Below are 20,115 nucleotides of genomic sequence, written 5' to 3' on the forward strand. Positions count from 1 at the left end.
GGTCTCCCCCAGCAGAGTACTCGCCGATCACCGCGTAACTCCTGCCTCCGACTTGCCACCTGGCTTCCGCGTCTCCTGCCCTTTCTCTTTCTTCTCCTTTGTCTTGGTGCTAGACACGCGCTCTTCGCCGTCCTCGGCACGAGCTCTTCGCCTTTTTTCATTGGTATCCTTGCCATGAAAAGTGCCCCCTCACACACATCTTAATCACCCTTTCATATTTATTTATGTTTACTTACCGTAAGTTACCTTAATCCCTACCCTAATGTATCCTAATTTATGGTAGGAGCCTTAATTCCACCTTATTTATCATTACTCCTAATACCTAGCAATCATTACTCCATCCTATATCAATTTATTCCACGTTAACAGATTAGAATTTATCTTGATCCACCTACTTAAAGGGGCCCTGAAAGGCGTTTTGAGCACAATAAATTGACTAGCGCAATCGTTAGATTGGGTCGTCAACATCATCTGTGCCAAGTATTACTCTTTTACGCGCAGCGGAACCCGCCGCGGTGGCTCAGTGGCTAAGGCGTTGCGCTGCTGAGCACGAGGTCGCGGGTTCGATTCCCGGCCGCGGCGGCCGCTTTTCTGATGGAGGCGAAAAGCAAAAACGCCCGTGTGTACGAGATTTCGGCGCACGATAAAGATCCCCAGGTGGTCAAAATTAATCCGGAGCCCTCCACTACGGCGCGCCTCATCGCCTGCGTTGCATCGGCGCGTTAAACCCCACAACCAACCAACCAGCGCAGCGGAAAGCTCACACTTTTGTTGCAAAGTTTGTCGTTTTTTTCTCACCCTTTCCTTCGTGTTTTTGGACGCCGCCATCTTCACATGTCTACATCATCGATTCCCAGATGTTCGTCATGAGCTAGACATCCTGCTATTGGGCGGCTTTTTCACGCACTTCCGGCAACTAGATGAGTCGTCTGCTCAGCGGTGGCTCGCCGGCTGCTCTGCCAGCGGAGTGCCGGAGTGCTTGGACATTTTACAACAAACGAAACAAGTGTAAACAAACGCTTAACCGTTTGTATTGAATGCAACACGGCCATAACACGACATGGATATTCTCTTACTTGAGTACGTTCCATAAAGAAAGCGTTGAAACCCCGTGGCACTTCTTTCTTGCAATCGCAGAGAACGCCCTGAGCCGAATGCCCGGGTTTGACGCATACATTTTATTCAACTTCCAAACAATCCAGAGATGTGTTTCGAACGAACACAACGTCACAACATGCGTTGCAAGTCCGAACCGCGACTGACAGACGATGGGTTGCCTCCTCCTGCCCCTCGTAAATTCGGCACTCACCTCGCGCGCGGTTTGCGGGGACGAACAGCAAGTCACTTAACTCTGGCGCACAAGCCGAGATGGCTTTTAGCCACGCACACTGCAGATACCCCATGCAAGGTTGAGTCGTACGCCGCTCGAGAAAGATAATCCAGACCATGGGAAGCACTATCCATCCGCAGAAGCACAACGTCGCATTTCATCGCGAAACAAAGGCGTACACAACACACACACCATCGCCTCCTGTAATGCCAAACGCATCTCGCACTTCCAAATGGGAGTGAGTAGTATGCCTGCAGTGCCCATATGCCGCGAGGTGGGGCCCCAAGCTGAACCGGGATCACGCAACCGTAACTGACTTCCAGGGCGGTTTGTGCCTTGTTGCCAGGACAACCGATGTTTGATATTGTCAAAGAAGTGCTCGCTCCAGCGCTAGAAAGCTCAGAGGCCGGAGCATGTTTTGCCAACGTTGCCGCTCTCCACCACGCGTCGCCCCAAGCTGAACTGGCGTTTTGTGCACGGGTTCTGTATCGGTTTAAAATGTCTTTTTCACATGCCGCAGGCAGGAATTACCACTGCCACAAAATAAGACCCGGCACCAGCGGGGCCACATCTGATACAGCGCTTTTTGGATAAACAGTGCGCTGTGCATCCAAGGGAGCGAGCGCAGGATCCTTCCCGTGCGGCTGCGAGTTCGCCGCCGATAAAAAGTCGCGTGCCGCTGATAGCAAAGTTCTGCAGCAACGTACACCGCGAAAGGGCAAGGCCAGGCCGCCGCACACATGGGGCCAGATTTTTCGTTCGCTTGAGCTGAGTGCGGGATTCACGGTGTCAACAAATCTTGCCCGTAGCAGACGGCTGTGTGAGCAGCGCAACAGCGGAAGTACGTCACCGCGGAGGAGCGCAGCATCATGGGAGGGAAGGCTCGCTCGCCGTCAACAGCGGAGAGTAAGTTGAAAGGAGGAGGAAACGCGGCGCGACGATAATGCGCGGTTTTTGATTTACGATTTCTCAGCTAATACTCATCGCTTCAACAAAATTCTTGCGGGAGGAGATTGCTAATACATTGCTTTATTTGGTTACATGTACATCAACGCATCGCCGGAAGGTATTTCAGGACCCCTTTAACTTTGGTAATCATAATCATCTCTTTATGCAGCTGGGACGCTTTGGTTCGCTTCTGGTATTGAGTTTGAGTTTACGTTTGAGTTTATTTTGTTGAAATATACATGTAAACAGGCAAGAAAATGTTAGGCCAATAGCCGAAGCGAGTGGAGGGCCATATACAAATGCGTTTGCAGCAAAAAAAAACGTCAACACAAGATTTACGCTAATAAATTTAAAACGAGTAAATAAACATCAGCATATATGTACAGATACAAATACGCACACATGAATTCATTCTGCAGAGATGTATATACATACATATACACATATTACATATATACACATATATATGTATATATATAGGCATATGTATGTATACATATACATACGTCTGTCTGGAGGTCGTGGGTTCGGATCCCACCTGGCGGGCATTTTTTCGCCACTTTCTTTCTTTCTTTCTTTCTTTATCTGTTTCAATGACCTACCACATCCTCCCTTTGCTTTCCGAGGTTTTCTTGACTGCCAACACTTATTTCTGTATACATATATATACACATACATACACAACATATATATACACATATACACAGTGCACTCATCTATTTAATCATACATGCATAATTCTACCCATGCATACATGAAATTGTACATGAATATATGCCAGTATCTGTGTACACGCAGGCACATATCTGTGCGAGCAGACACATAAACTACTGGGTAAATGGTTCCCATGTACACATGAAATTGCACGTGAATATGCTGGTGTTTATGATTATGAGAAAGCATTTGACTCGGTCGAAACCCTAGCAGTCATTCAGGCATTACGGAACCAGGGGTAGATGAGCATTATGTAAGAATACGAGAGGATAATATCTATAATGGGTCTACAGCTACCATCATCCTCCATAGGGAGAGCAGTGAAATACCTATAAAGAAGGGTGTCAGACAAGGAGACACAATCTCTCCAATGTTATTCACAGCATGTTTACAAGAAGTATTCAGAATGTTGTATTGGGAACAGGTGGGAATAAAGGTTAATGGAAAATACCTCAGTAACCTCAGATTTGCTGAAGACGGTGCCTTGCTAAGTAACTCGGGGGACGAATTGCAAAACATGCTTTTCGCACTGGGCGAACAGAGTAGAACCGTGGGCCTGAAAATTAATATGCAGAAAACTAAAGTAATGATCAATAACCTCGGGACAGCCCAGCAGTTTGAGATAGATGGCGAGGCAGTGGAAGTGGTAAGCGAATATATATACTTAGGCCAAGTTGTGACCCCAGATCCCAACCATGAGGCAGAGATAATTAGAAGGATCAGAATGGGGTGGGGTGCATTTGGCAGACATTCGGGGTGCATTTGACAGACATGAATAGCAGCCTACCATTGTCGCTGAAAAAGAAAGTGTATGACAGCTGCATCTTACTGGCACTCACCTACGGGGCAGAAACTTGGAGGCTCACTAAGAGGGTTCAACTTAAATTGAGAACGACTCAGCGGGCAATGGAGCGGAAAATGATAGGTATAATATTAAGGGACAAGAAGAGAGCGGAGTGGGTTAGGGAGCAAACTGGTGTTAAAGACATATTAGTAGAAATTAAGAGGAAGAAATGGACGTGGGCAGGGCATGTAATGTGAAGGCAAGATAACCGCTGGTCATTAAGGGTAACAGAGTGGATCCCTAGAGAAGGCAAGCGTTGCAGGGGGCGGCAGAAAGTTAGATGGGCAGATGAGATCAAGAAGTTGGCGGGGATAAATTGGTCACAGTTGGCACAGGACCGAGGTAATTGGAGAATAATGGGAGAGGCCTTTGCCCTGCAGTGTGCGTACATAGGCTGGTGATGATGATGATGATGACGCTCGTGTATTTGTGTACACACAAGCATATTCTCTGTTTGGGTATACATATCGCACACTGGATACATGCATTGCATATACACAAAAGCACAGCACTGAATAGCAAGCCGTACACTGCAATGATAGGAAATACTTGGTATGATATTTCGCAGATGCACAAATAGGAAACGCAATCAGTTTTCAAAGTTTGCACTGAAAAATCTTTTTACTGTAAACAGGAAATTAGTGGATACTTTAATTTCAAGTGGAATCGTGTTCCATATTTTCGCTCCGTAGTATTGTATGAGACTTTGGCCGTGTGTATTTCTAGTGATTGGTAGGTTAAAGTTCCCATGGTTTGCATGGCGAGTATTTCTGGTAGGAATTGTGAACAGGTCGACTGGCATTGGGTAGTTGTTGTGTATCACCTTATTTATTATGATTTCAACTTTCATTTCAGCTGTGAGCGCCAAGGGTAAAATCTGTAGGTCGCGAAATAGCGGGGCACCTGGTGCGCACCTGGGTGAGAAAGGTATGGTGCGTAAAGCACGCTTCTGCAATCGAACCAGAGGTTCGAGATGTGTTCTAAATGTAAATGCCCATGATTCGCAGCAGTAAGTGAGGTGACAGTGGAACAGGGTAAAATAAATTTGTTTTAATATAGGACCGCTAAAATAGGTTCTAGGTCTTAGCAATATGAAGCATGTAGAGGCAAGTTTCGAACAAACGCTTTCAATGTGGGCTTTCCAATTTAATTGCGAGTGTAGTTTGACGCCAAGGTATTTAATGCAGTCTACTTGTTCCAGTTCGCCGTTGTCTAAGAATATTTTAGGGGATGTATCTGTTGCAGACCTCGGTTGCGATGGAAAGACAATATATTTTGTTTTGGTTCCGTTTATTGTTAGTTTATTACCATTGGACCAATGAGAAATGCGCGTTAATTCTAAATTAGCAATAGCTTCCGCCTTAGCTATTGTTTTCTCTGTAAACATTATTGCAGTATCATCGGCATAAGATATAGCCTGAGAGCATGTTAGTATGCTGGGAAAATCATTTGTGTAAAGAGAAAACAAAACCGGCCCCAGCACTGACCCTTGTGAGATTCCAATATTATTAGCCGAGAGGGAGGACTTGTAGTTGTCAAATGAAACATATTGCTTTCTGCCAGATAAGTAACTAAACAATAGGTCATACGCGGAATTGCTGAACCCTAAGATTTGCAATTTGTCTAATAATATAGCGTGATCTACAGTATCGAATGCCTTCTTTAGGTCCGAAAAAACTACTAAGGCCGTGTCACCATTGTGCAAACAGATGTGTATTTTTTGGGTTAATTCTATTAAAGCGGTGGACGTCGACCTATTTGCCCTAAAGGCATGCTGGCTGCTCATAATTATATAATTCTGATCTAAATAGTTTCGCAATTGAACTGAAATTAGTTTTTCAAGGATAGGGTTTATGACACTGAGCACTGTAATTGGGCGTTAACTGCCAGGGTCATTGACGTCTCCGGCTTTAAATACGGGAACAACCTTAGCAAGTTTTAAAATGTTAGAGTAAACACTCATATGCAACGCATCATTAAAAATTCTTAGTAGCACTGGAGCAAGGACGTCGATGCTATCTTTCAATGTCCCAACTGTTATCCCGTCCTGTCTAGTAGGTTTTCGGTTTTCCAAACTGGTAACGACAGATATCAGTTCGCCATGGGTGATGTCACGCAGCGAAAACGGGTCCTGCAATTGCGGTAAATTTGTTTTAAATGAAGTAGGGGGTATGTCGCGAACTAATTCCTGACCAATGTTGACAAAAAACGTGTTAAATTCTTCTGCTTTGTCAGAGTTAACTATATCCGGGGTGTTGTTTTTCTTAGCAGGGCGTCCTATGACGTTGTTAATTATATTCCATGTTTGTTTGGTGTTTCCATTCGCATTTTCCATCAGAGACATATAAAATTCCTTTTTTCGCTTCCTGGTCATGCCAACCACAAGGTTACGGGAAGCACGAAAACGCTGAAGATAGTAGGGGTTAATTTTTGTGCTGTTTCCACCTATGGTACCAAGTATCCTTTTCTTTGATTGGCTTAAGTATCGAGTGGGTCATCCAGGGACACAGCGGTTCAGTGTATTTGTTAGTATTATACGTAGTACTTTCATCTATTGCGCGTTTTAGAAACTCGATCAGGTTTGAGTGTTCTTTGTGGACGTCAGAATCAAATATAATACTTTTGTTTATATCAGCTATTTTTCTTTGAAGCGTTGTGTTAACTACACAACGCTTCAAAGTCCTTTGCCAGTGGCATACTTCATGTTAATGGATGACTGTTTATTACCCAAGAGCGCAAACACTGATGAGTGGTCAGTAATGCGTACATCATAAACACCAGTACAAATTTGTTCCTCATTTCTCAGGATATGGTCGATACACGTGGAGGAAGTGCCAATAGTTCTGGTAGGTTCAGAAATCAGGTTTTTGTAATTGTACGACTGTAATAAAAAGGAGGTAGTCTATATTCTGGTTATGGGCAGCGTCCAAATTATAGTCACCGCTGATTATAACAGGGCCATAATGAATCTGGCTTATATTGCCTAAAATGGTTTCCATTAAATCTAGGAACTGCGCCACACCAGAATTTGGTGGGCGATATAGCGCGCCAACAACTATGCCATCGCGTAGTTTGATAAAGACGGCTTCCAGTGCTTGATCGTTTATCAGCACGTCATACAAAACAGTGTACTGCAAGGATGACTTAATGTAAAGGGCGACGCCCCCTCCGCGTGAGCGGTTGCTTCTGGAACTGGAAACGGCACTGTATCCAGTGATAGGAAACTTTTCACCTGCTTTAAGCCAGGTTTCCGATAAGGCAATAACATCGAACGTGAAACTGTGCTTGCCTAAAAATTTCAAAAGCGAGTCTTCATTTTTTCGAAGACTGCGTATGTTGCAATGAACCACAGAAAAACTCAGATTTTTTGGTTGTGTGTCGTTCACTTGATTAATGGAAAACATTGTTGTGCAAAAAGTCGAAAGTGCCTAACGGCCTTGCGTGACGAGTTTAGACAACCTTTTCGAGATCCTCCTCGGATGTTATACGCAGGACTCGTGAATTTTCTGTTTTCCTCACGAGGATTTTTCCTTCAGTCACCCACGCAAACCTCCAGTTCTTGTCACGTTTAGCCTGGATGGCTTTGCCTAGAAGAACCTTGTTGTCTGGGCACAGGTGATCGTAAACATATATGGGCGCATTCGCCTCCAGACCTAGCACGGACGTGCTGAGCCTTTGTTTTTTGGCTTTGAGCATGAACTGGTCACGCCTCTCTCTCGAAATGAACTTGACAACAATGTTCGGTTTGTTCATGTCTTTTGTAGGGACACGGTGGATAGCGTCAATGTCCTTAACGCTCAATTCGGTTTTCAAACAACCGCCTAGTGTCAGCATGATTTCCGGCAGCGACTCTTCAGCGCTCGGCGGCACTTTTGATTTCTAAGTTGTTCCTACGGCTGTACTGCTTCAATTGTATTATCTCTTGCCGCATCTCGTTAACTTGTATTTTCAGCTGCTTTGCATCGGCACGGTCTTCTAGCTGTTTCTTTTGGGCTGCCGAAACGTCGCGACACACATTTTGAACGTCAGTCTTTAATTGTTCAAACTTCACGCTCATATCCGTCACGGATTTCCCCAAATGCTGCATTTCGGTGTGGGAAGCCTTGTAGTCCGCAGCAACGGACTGGATGTCTGCCCTTATACAAGGTGTGACCTGTTCAAGGCGAGAGGCCAAATCCACTAATGCTTTAGCCAGTTCTTTTACAGACCCAGGCGGCTTTTCCACCAATGACTGGCTGATCAGTGTGAGTGGATTTGCATCAGTGGCCATGATGAGTCAGATTGTGGACAAATTCAATATAAACACTTGGCAAGAAAACAGAAATCGCTTCACAAATTTTCGGAGCCATCTATAAGCCCATAGGCAACTCTGTGTGCAATCCAATTACAATTGTTTGCACGTACCTGGAATTACAAAGAGGATTCAGCGTCATGGCGATGCTTTCGGCTGCCTATATCGCTCTCGAATGTGCAGTGGGATGGTCTTGCAGTCCTTATATAATGGTGGCAGATGCGCAGATCATTCTGGTTTCCCCGAGAAACACGCAGCCAGCTGATCACCCGGCGGGGTTCACACACTTGCCACGTGCCGACTCGTTGATCGTATAACAACACTGTAGTGCGCGGGCTGCTGTGAGCTCCGAGCAGTTGATCTGGAATTACAAAGAGGATTCAGCGTCGATTCAGAAAATTCAAGACGATCCTTACGTTCACTTGGGTGCTTGCATAACTCATTTCGAGTTTTTCTTACGGCTTATTCGAGGCAAACCTTCCAATTAGACATACAAGGTTTCGCCTTAATGATGCCCCTTGGGTGGCCGAGGAGGATCAGCCTTAACAAAATACCTATACGTGAAAAAATATACTCGACTGTGTGAAGGTGCATTATCAGCGTATACACAGAATTTCTAACAAAGGCACAGTCTTGCTGGAAGTTGTGCTGCGACTAGCCGTTCATCGGCGTCATTCGATCTCGGTAGGTGGCCTCCAATTGGGGCTTTTCGTGGTGGAGAATCGGGGCACGGCAACCTTCAAGTAAGTACACACGTCCTGCGCAGTTGCAAAATGTTGGCGTGCCCGGCGTCCGGAAATTCAGACTATAGGTGGCCTCCAAATTACCATGACAGAGGAGAAGGTAAACTCCAAATGGCTAGGAAAGTGCGGAGCGAAATACAAGCAAGCGTGAGCGAACGAACGAACTAACGAACAAACGAACAAACGAGCGAGCGACAGAGCACGTAGAGATACTGAGGCCCCGAGAAAAGCATCCACGCCACTGCGAGAACCTCTGTAAGCAGACGTATCTTCGTTGTAAAATGTTTTCCTATTGCACCTAAATCCAAGCGAAACGGGGAGAGCAACGACCACGAAAACGCAGGGTCACGGCGCTTTGACAAGCCGTATCAGTACTCGGCGGGCAGCGTGAATACAGGGCCTTGCTGAAAATAAAACATAACCGTAGAATGCCGAAAACACGGCTAGAAACTCGCTCAAGAGTCAGTGTTGTGTTGGCCACATTCAATCCGCCACAATATAGCACACCGCCCTCTTTACATAAAACCGCGATTCCGCGGCACCTACGCTGCACTGCACGCCATGCTTATGTAGCCACCATAACCACGCGAATGGAACGAAGAAAGCGTACTTCAAAAAAATTAACGCATCTCCACGAAGTGAATCATGACGAGTGGGCGAAGCACTGGGAATCGTTCTTACCATGAATCACCCGTGGCATTGCCCACTCACGCATGTAAATGAGTGACAACGCTTGTGTACTGTATATACAATTCCAATGCATTCCAATCCGATACAATTCAATTTAACCCAATCCAACCCATTTCAATCTAATCCAAATCCAACAACCCATTTCTATCCAATTCAATCAAATCCAGTGCTCCTAGCGCATGTGCAACACAGTGTACACGGACGCCAAGCCCCGGACCGAGCGAGGCCCTAAGGTGCTTCGCCCCTACAATCAAATCATGCTTCCTTCCACCCTGTGAGGGTGGATGACCACACAGCTGAGTGGTCTGAAGAATATTGAAGGGAGAAAGTGATTCCGTGAGGAGCCTGTCGTCGCCGTCATTCAATTGTGTAAATTGTCTGTAATAAAGGCCAGACACGTTCTTTCGCAGTGGAGAATCGGAGGACCGCGCCCTTCAGCACAGAGTTTACATGTTCCGCATACTCGGATATTTTCGCCGTCTTCAGCGTCTGTGATCCGAACTATACGACGACACAAAAGAAGTAAAAGGGAAGCCGCAGAACGGCGTCGGTATAGTTCCCTCTCATGTGCTCGTCCTGCAGAGTTAAAATTTCTTCCCCGGAGGACGTCTCCTTCGGAATTAACCCGCCTATAATAAGCGAGAAACCACGTAAACAAAAACAAAGGCACACCTACGCACGGCTCGCGCTTTAGAGAATCGTGGGAACAGTTGGCTTTGCCCTAAGGCGTTTTTTTGAGGATGCAGAACAAGAATGTACTTTATGGGACTCTGACCATGAAGAGCTTTCGAAGATCATGAAGAGAATTTCGCTCCTGAGTGATCTCTGCCATGAACACGCCGTCCGTATGAAGGGTGTGGTGCATACATACTTAAATCTGTTTGTCGTCATGGCCTAGCAAGGGTAGCTGTAATAAATCTGCAGCGAGAATTCTTTCCGGCCTCACTTGAGTTATAAGAAATTGAAGCCCGCAAGAAATTGAAGTTCGATGATTCCTGAGCACGCGTGAATTCTGAATTTTGAATTCGTGTGAGTTTTGAGTCCAGCTGAGTCCATCGGTGTCCTGAGATTATTTACATTCTGAGCCCGAGTGAGTTTTCAGGCCAAGTGAGTTCTGAATTTATTTGAGGTCAGAGTCTATGTTGAGTTCTCAGACCGAACGATTTCTGAGTCTCCCATTCGCTCGCAGTTTGAGTTTGAGTGAGCCTAGAAATACTGTTCTGAGTCAAAGTCTGAGTGTATGCTGATCCCTCCAAAAAAAATGTGAGTGAGTTTGAGTGCTCATCACCATGAGCGCTCATCACCGAGAAGCAACGAGCGCTGACGCAAAAAAACAGTGAAGGGCAAGAAGGCAGGCACGAGCAGCGCGTATGCAGTACGGAGAAAAACGGCGGCTGAAACTAAATTGGCTCCAATCCACGCTGTGAAGGTGGTTGGAAAGCAAAGCTTTAAACGACACCCAGAACAATTGTCCATGTGACGTAACTTGAATTAACACACGTGGCTCTACGAAGAGTAAAACCAGAGATTCTGGCAGCCGTTACCCGGACTTCGCGGCGGCGGCGTCCAGAACGAAGCAGCGTCGGCCACGGCCGTGATAGAGCTGCGACGCCGCCGCTGTAGCCGGCCGTGCGTCGGCAGAAAGAAAACGTAGAGCAGCGTCTTTCTAAGGGTGAGATGGCGGAACCTACCCATCGTAACGTGGTAGCTCAGGGCTAGATGACCGCGCGACACAAGCGCAGACAACGAAACAATTCGGCATGTGAGCTTAGTGCTTCCCATTCATACCGATTTGAACTATTTAGTTTAGTAATTTAAGGAGTTTCGAGAAAGCTGAGGGAACTCTTATAATCACTATTTAACTGAACCAGTGATTCCCTTCACCTTTCATAGTGCCTCTTAAAACACAATCGCAATAGTATTCACCAATTTATTAAACGGAGTCCCATTCATGGCAAGCAGTGCGGCAAAGATAGCGTTTCTCTAGCGGCCAGATGTCTGTATGTGGTGTCTATATTTTGTTTTCCCGCCCTGAAAAGGAATCGTCAACATATCTTTGCTGTACGACCACTTAATCGCATCGGGCCTGGGTTACTCAGGAGGTGCTGTCGAACAAGTTAATCAAGCCGTACGATGGAAGCACGCAATGGACACGAAGCTGCGCCAAAACAGGCCCAAAACAACCTTCGCTAAAGCAGACGACAAAGCCGTCCCGCCGACGCGCCCACCGGCGTGAGCACCTGCGGGCGGGGAACGCTGGTAACCATTCCTTGCGCCATCTACACTGTGCTCTGTGAGTGAAAACCGCCCTCCGCCTGCCTAGCCGCGTTGGGTGTTTCTTGTCCCGCTCGCCACGAAGGAACCGTTGGCCTGTAGAGGTAGAAAGCTTCGCTTTAAAACCATTTACGGAGGTAAAGACGCAAAGCGAGCACCGAGTCACAATCGATAAGGACTCCAACATGCGCAGGAGGGAAGCCATGGTAGGAAATAAGGTTGGCATACTTCCCCGGGGAACGGTCAACGTGTGAAGGCACGGCTGGAGAAAATGTGGGACGCAGTGCGGGTACTGGGGCGGCGTAAACCACGCGTTGCAGGATGACGACGAGGCGTGGCTTGCGTGGTCAGCGATTCATGGGGGTCAAGGGAAAAGGATGTCGCGTACCGAAGACCGTGAAGGAGCGAACGGGCCAGTTTGGACACCTCGTAAGGCGTCGAGGTATTAGACCTTTATCTGGAAGCGGGCCGAGAAGGGGTGTTAGAAGCGGGATACGATCAGCTAGCGTCTAGCGGAGGCGCTCGAGAGGCGAATAGCCGTGCGGGCAGTGGCTCCTAAAAAGGGGGGGGGGGTAGAATTCCGGAAAGAAGAACCGCAAAAGATCGAAAGAGGGCAGAACATTCGGGTGTTCTGCCAATTTATCGCTATATAGCTACACACCTAAAAGCCGCCAGACAGACCTTGCTTGGCGATTTCAACACTGATATCGATTGGCAAACCATGACGTTTCATTCTCCGAAGTCCGATATCGTCTGCGATATCACGCTAGATTTTAACCTGCACCAACTCATCAAACAACTAACGCGCACGCAAGAAACAACGTTTAATGTTCTCGATCTAATATTTATAAGCGATCACTACTCACGCGAATACAGTAAAATAGATATATTCTAAGGCATATCAGACCACCAGCTGACGTATTGCTCTATACCGGAAAAAAGCAGACTGGTTTCCTTGCCACCAACGAAAACATTTCACGATTTTATGAATGCTGACGATACAAGCATACTTGACCATTTGATTCACGAATACGACGGCTTCGAAAAGCTTGCGACGGGAAATTCAGCAGACAGAGACTGTGGCACAAGTTTAAAGATATAATATTCTTTTGTATTATTAATTGCGTGCCAACCAAACGCAAGAGTCCTAATAAGGAAACCCACGGATTACGCGCGATATCATCCACGCCAAACGAAAGGTAAAACGGCTTAGAAAGGCACGAAAAGCAAACTCTCAACAACCAAGCGGAAACCAACTTGTCACGGCCATTACCACTCTGAAATCTAAAATAAAGATCGCAAAGTCTAATTACTTCACTAAGACCCTGCCTAGGTTTATAAAGAGCAGCTCCTACAAAATTTTGGAATTACTTAAACCCCAATAAATGTAATGATCAACCCACATCACCTGAAGACAACGTAAAAACACCAAACTTACTTAATAACTACTTCTAGTCTGTCTTTACAGTCGATGATGGTAACTTACCACACATAGGCCCACTTAATCACGGCACTATAGGACCACCTCGTATGGTAACCGAAGCCGGAGTATTGAATCTTTTATTAGCCATAGATGCAAAGAAATCCACCGCACCTGATAAAGTACCAAATATTTTTCTTAAAAATACAAAATAATGGGTATCAAAATATTTATGCGTTCTTTTTAATAAGTCATTAACTGTCGCAAGACTCCTGAAAGAATGGAAGCTGGCCAAAATATTTCCAGTACATAAGTAAGGAAACAAAACAGATGTGGCCTATTTCTTTAACTTGTACGGTGTGTAAGATTCTTGAACATGTAATCCTTAAACACATAATAACACATCTTGAACTTGACCACTTCCTGTCCCCTTGCCAACATGGTTTTCGGAAGGTTCTCTCGACGAACACTCAACTATTAGAGCTCACCCATGATTTATCACTAAGCATTGACGGTCAGAGGCATGATTGGACTTGCGCAAAACAAACGGGGACGAGGAAGAACGACAAGGACGAGCGCACTCCTTGTCGTTCGTCCTTGTCGTTCTTCCTCGTCCCCGTTTGTTTTGCGCAAGTCCAATCATGAATCGTTTCCAACTAGGCCGGCTTGCTGTGAGGTCAGAGGCAGATAGATTTAATATTTTTAGAACTGTCAAAGCGTTTCATCGTGTACCACATAAAAAACTAATTAAGAAACTTGAATCCACGTTCGGCGATGGGGTCATTGTTAACTGGCTCATTGACTACTTAACTGATCGGCAGCAGTTTTTTATAGTCCAAAAAGAAGCGTCCGAAATTGTCCTGGTCACGTCTGGCGTTCCACAAGGTAGTGTCCTGGCTCCGATTCTCTTCCTCATTTACATAAACGACCTACCTGCCCAATCCAGAACCAAAATAAGGCTCTTCGCGGATTACTGTATTATTTACCGACACATTAATTCACCTTAATTAACTTTAATGACACTTTTTAATTATTAATGAGACTTTAAAATCCACTGCAGGTAGTGTCATGATTGGCAGATGAAAATAAACGTACTGAAATCCACTTTTTTGATCGTAACGAGGAAAAAATGTATTTTTGAATTTTCGTACACAATAAACGACATGCCCCTTACCAAAGTGACAGAGTATAAATACTTAGGGCTCACCATAACGCATGATCTTAGGTGGCGATCCCATATCAACAACATTACATCATCCTCTCTGAACCGGCTATTTTTCTCAGGCGCCGCCTGCGTCTCGCGCCACCTGAGGCAAAGCTGCTTATGTTGAACACATTCGTCAGAACAATCTTAGAGCACGCAAACGTCGTCTGGTTTCCTTCCCAAAGAGTGCATATTAACAAAGTCGAAGCAATGCAACGGAAAACGGTTAGGTTCATATTCAACAAATACAAAATAAGAGTCACCTTCCGAGTGATTAAAAAAAGCTGAGTTGTTGACCATGCAAAATAGGGCGACATTAGCGCGTTTAAAGTTCCTGTTCCAATTGCTTCATAATATGATGAACATAGTACCACAAACCTCATCTCGTTCGTAGAGACACGACCGACGCGTAATAAGCACTATTTTACACTCACTGAATTCCCTTGCCGCACTAACTGTCTCAGGAACTCCCTTTTCCTACTAGCGATAAGAGAATGGAACAAACTAAGCCCATCCACCACGAGAGCCACTTCAATGAAAACATTTTTAAAGCTTGTGGAAAAGCAAATGGTGCAAATTAAATTTTTTGAGCTCTAACCATCTGGCGCTACCCGTATTATAAACTGTCGTCATCGTCTGTTTGTATGTGTTACTCTGAGTCTTTTACAGTTTATGCCTGTATGTTTTGCTGAAAGGATCAACGAAATGTAAACCTTTTCAGACATGAAACTGTTTGAGTTCGCTTTTAGTGTCGTCAGAGTGTATTATTGCCAGTAATATGCACACCATGCATTCAGTACTGACTATCACATTCTGTGAGCATTTTTTTACACTTCAATGTACTTCCTTTTACCCACCTGCTATGATTTCTCACGATATTGGCAGTATTTCTGAATAAATAAATAAATAAATAAATAAATAAATAAATAAATAAATAATTAAACATACACCAAGCAGTCCAGTATACTCCACAAGATTTCGCCGCAACAATCCAAGCTCACCGACATAACTGAGCGACACAGTCACAAGTAATGCGCGCTGGAATTTACACATAACAATTGCTGGGTTCACCCAATGGGTTTTTTCGTGAGAGGTCTTCTTCCAATTTAGCTTTATTGCAGGAATTCACGGTAGATAACATCTGTTCTATGGGACGCTGGGCGGTCGCCGCGAGGCACGCGGTCATGTGTGCGCGCTGCTCATTTTTTTGGTATGTTTAATCGCGGACCGGAAACATAACGGTTTGGTGAACAACTCTGCTGTTAAAATGTTTCAGTGGGCTCACATACACTTTCTCCCCTGAAAGGTTGCGTCAGGCAACCCACCGAAATTACTGTGTCGACAATGGTAAGCTTCCCGCATGTGAGCAAATACCTGTTTGAGTCGGCCTGTGATTGCTTCAGTAACCCCCAAAAGGAACGTTTCAGGCTTTCTAAACGAAACTGCATAGCGATTGTCGTAAATAAATTATGTGATGAACGCAGGCAGGGGACGATAGCCAGTCGAGAAGAGGATGGCGAAGCGGTGCCCACTGCCTCGGTCAGAGGGCGCATTTCATTGCTTCGAGAGAAGTGGACGTCTTCCTTGGACGCCCCTCCTAGATCGGCTCACCGATGTGCGTTAAACGCGGTACTGGAGACACGAGCGGGCCTACCTTTGGCGGAGCACCGGCTACGAGGCACCCGAGGCCTGGATACCTTGGCGCTGCTTGATCCGGAAGGCCTTGCCTTCAGCCGCTGTCCATCATGCCTCGTGCCAAAGCTGGCGCTCGACCGGCTACGCCGCCCCTCCCTACAGAACACCTGAACCGATGCTGCAGAATGCTGATAGAAAATCGCTGTGCTCATCGCGGCAATCGACGCCCTTCTTGATACCTGGCTCCGCCCGAAATCGACTTTTTGGCGACGCTCGACCTCGTCCTCGACAAGCAGATCAAAATAAGGTCTCTTGACCCTGCCGTGCATAAGAGGCTGGTAGGGACAACTTGAAGAACGACATTGCCATCGCATTGCGGTTCGCCGAAGAAATGCGCTCGTTCAAAACCCGCGTGCTACACCACCCCAGCAGAATTTCGCTGAGCGACGGGCGTCGGTTTGAAGTGGCGCGGCATCGCATGCATTGTGCGTCTTCTTAGGTTGGGGCGCCACTTTCAGGGGCTGGAGAGCAGTCACAATGGCCCAGAGGAGTACTGCAGCAGGGGCGAAAAGGGACGCGTGGCTGTCGTGCGTCGCTTTGACGAAATTGATTAACACCTTCATTTAAAATATTGGTGACCCGCTTCATCGGGGTCCAAAATCCCCCAAAATCGTCAAAGCAACGGAAGGTTTTGGTTACTTGCAAAATTCTACATTTTCCGAGCAGAATGCGGGCCATGTAAGCTCAGAACAGGTAACTCAAAATTGGTACTACTTAAGATCTAATGCAAACTTTGATAGTCATCATATCAAGCTTATCATCCCAAGATGGAAGTGTTGATGTTAGGTACACCGCTACAAGCTCTAAAAGCAATGTGTTTGACAATTGAAACGAAAAGAACGGTGCAGTCTTGCTCCGCAAAGCACGAAAGCCGTTGTGTGAAATGGCTGCGGCTTAGCTCTGCCAACCCAGGATATGCAAAGCGAAAGATAGGCTTAGCGTGGTTCAGTCTTGGTTTCACTTGGTTAACCATTGATTTAGCTGTAATTATTCTGGCTATTTTTCCAAGGCCTCGCTTCGTGGTACCGCTGTTGTGGTGCCGCTTCCGGCGTTTGCCGAGCCAGACGGGTTGCTCTGTTTTATTTATTTATTTATTTATTTATTTATTTATTTATTTATTTATTTATTTATTTATTTATTTATTTATTCATTTATTTATTTATTGCTAACATACCTGCATTGCCAAAAAACATTGTCGTAGGAGGGGGGCTTATACATGAAATAAATGCAAAGAATCACAAACATGGCATATTGGTAACAGAGAAAGAAAATGCACCGTTTTGCTTGTTTACGGCAGCATACACAGATTACAGCGGAAAAAGCAGATGACGGAGCCAATCTCAATAAAAACAACGATTCATGTTGTGCTCACGCGCGAATGCTGCCAGAGCGAAGAGGAAAACAAATCAGTGGGGGAGGCAACACCTTTTTCAGGCAGGGCGTTCCAATCTTTGGTGGATGCACATGCATCACACGAACATCCACCAATTTTTTTGCTGTTCTCCCTTTGTCTAGACATTTACGCTGGCGGACAGAAGTACTGATGTCGATCTATTGCGACCTCCTGACAGACAATCTGTTTCAAGAATAAACACTGAGAAAAGGTGCGTCGCAGTTGTCGAGTGTTCCATGAGAGAGATCGTTTTAGGTCTGTAACGCTAATTTCATAACTGTAAGAGTTAGTAACAAATCGTAAAGAACAATTTTGAATTGCCTGCAGTTTACTTATAAGAATGTTAGTGTTTAGGTCTTATACCGTAACAGCGTACGCTCAAATCGAACGTACGTTATAAAATTAAAATATTTGTCTGACGTTTTGATGGGCTTTATTAAAATTTATTTTAATGAAGTCTACGTACAGTTTTTAAGGTGGTGTACTCAACATTGCAGAAACTTGGAGGCTCACTTAGAGGGTTCATCTTAAATTGAGGACGACTCAGCAAGCAATGGAATGGAAGATGACTGGTGTAAAATAAAGGGACAAGAAGAGAGCGGAGAGGGTCAGGGAAGAAACGCGTGTTAAGGACATATTAGTAGAAATTAACAAGAAGAAATGGACGTGGGCAGGGCATGTAATGCGAAGAAAAGATAACCGTGGGTCATTAAGGGTAACAGAGTGGATCCCTAGAGAAGGCAAGCGTGGCAGGGGGCAGCAGGAAGTTAGATGGGCGGATGACATAAAGAAGTTTGCGTGGATAAATTGGTCGCAGTTACCACTGGACTGGGATAATTGGAGATCAACGGGCGAGGCCTTTTCCCCGCAGTGGGCGTACACAGGCTGATGCTGATAATGATGATGTCATGCGCACGTGCTGCCGGCGATTTCTTTTTCTCTGGTTTTTCCCACAACCGACGACCACACAGTGCTAGCCAATGGATGTCAGCGCCTTGCAGGACATCGCAGCGTAGGCGAAAACAGTTGAAATTTCCGCAAAAAGTAAGCCCACGTCAAGAAACACTCTTGTGCTGCGCCGCGGAGAACCCCGCCCCGAGCGAGACCAGCCCAGCGCGCTCAGGCAACGCTTGTCCGCCAGAAGCGGAAGGCGCGCGGTCTGCCGAAAGAAACGGTTTGCGAGTATTTTCCTCCTTTCCCGGCTGCTTATTGAAAATTCTGTCTGGCAGGTGTGTTGCAGTCTTATACATCACGCTGTTGCTTTGATGCGCCTAATTGGCAGGCACTTCACAAGCGATGTCTGGCTTATGCGGACGTGAAAACTGCATTTGTACTTGGGTTAATCCAGTCGACTCCCGTTAGACGGTCTCGGAGGGACTGTGCAAAGTAGTTCGTATTATCAGAAATTTGCCTTAGGTGGAGGTTTTTGGCATTGTGGTTGTTACAAGAGAGCAAACGTGTTGTTCGTCTTAACCGTGGAGTTCGCCTCAACCGGAGTCTGCTGTGCTTTCTTCTCCCGGTGACTCGTGTGTGCTTCCTCGCAGCACTCCCAGCTGGAGAGAGGCGGTGAGACGCTGTGTTTCCGCAACGCCATGCTGCACACCCTGCTCTTCACCAGCGTCGTCTCGCACGACACCTGCCCAGCGTGAAAGGAGGCTGCGAAAAATAAACACCACCCACTGTGCGCGCTGGGCAAAAGTTGGTTAACAACCAGCCTCCCAATCTGGCGTGTTCAATGTGTGTACGCGCCGACCATCACCATCACGAACGCTGCGACATGGCACTTCAAATAAAAGGACGCGATTTCACGTATTATCAACCAGATAACGTTTAGTCAAACAAAATCAGCAAACAACTTTTTGAATCGCACTATTATGCATGGGTCACAAACAAGCGAGCAGAGGTAACTGCGGTCATTGTTGAAACGATTTTTGAGTTCTCGTACTTCAATTTGTCTGACTTTCCAGTGTTAGTAGCACGAGAAGGAAAGCAGCGAATGTGGTGAGCCGATAGCATCCAGGCGATGGCTCGGCTGAGAACGCTGTTTCATGACCACTTCTTTCGCTACCTATTGGTGATTTATCCTTAGTGCGCCCCCTTCGTTCTTTTGCATGAAACGTAGTTGGTGTACAAAAATATTCTACGTAGAATGCCGAGAATCCAACGCAGTGCACTTATTTCGGGAGCTTTTGTCACATTGTTTATCTCTAAGGAAATGTAACAAGTGATTGGGACCATAAATAATACGGAATGACGAAACCGCCTGTAAGAAGTGGTATACGTTGGTCCTAGCTTAAGTTAACGCTACCATAACGCTAAGCTAAATGTAACTAACGAAGCGTGATTCGTGCTGCTTAGAGAACCGCACCTTTTTTCTAAATTTTTAGTAATGTGTCCACACTTCGTAAATTCAGTACTATATGTATGTATGTATGTATGTATGTATGTATGTATGTATGTATGTATGTATGTATGTATGTATGTATGTATGTATGTATGTATGTATGTATGTATGTATGTATGTATGTATGTATGTATGTATGTATGTATGTATGTATGTATGCATGTA

At 45.6% G+C, this 20,115-nt stretch overlaps 1 protein-coding gene across 2 annotated transcripts in view; it reads left to right on the forward strand.

Moving 5' to 3' along the window:
• The window catches only part of LOC144165203 (deoxyribonuclease-2-alpha-like), a 68,360-nt gene extending 49,130 nt beyond the window's left edge, over window positions 1-19,230 (forward strand). For both annotated transcript variants that reach the window (XM_077695324.1, XM_077695323.1), the window contains one exon: window positions 19,091-19,230. In XM_077695324.1, coding sequence (XP_077551450.1) covers window positions 19,091-19,195 — 105 coding nt within the window. In that variant the 3' untranslated portion in view covers window positions 19,196-19,230. The remainder of the gene's footprint in view (window positions 1-19,090) is intronic.
• The last annotated feature ends 885 nt before the right edge of the window (window positions 19,231-20,115 follow it).

Source organism: Haemaphysalis longicornis, unplaced genomic scaffold, assembly GCF_048455015.1.
Source record: "Haemaphysalis longicornis isolate Haplotype H1 unplaced genomic scaffold, Haemaphysalis longicornis Haplotype H1 scaffold_14, whole genome shotgun sequence".
Lineage (NCBI taxonomy): Eukaryota > Metazoa > Arthropoda > Arachnida > Ixodida > Ixodidae > Haemaphysalis > Haemaphysalis longicornis.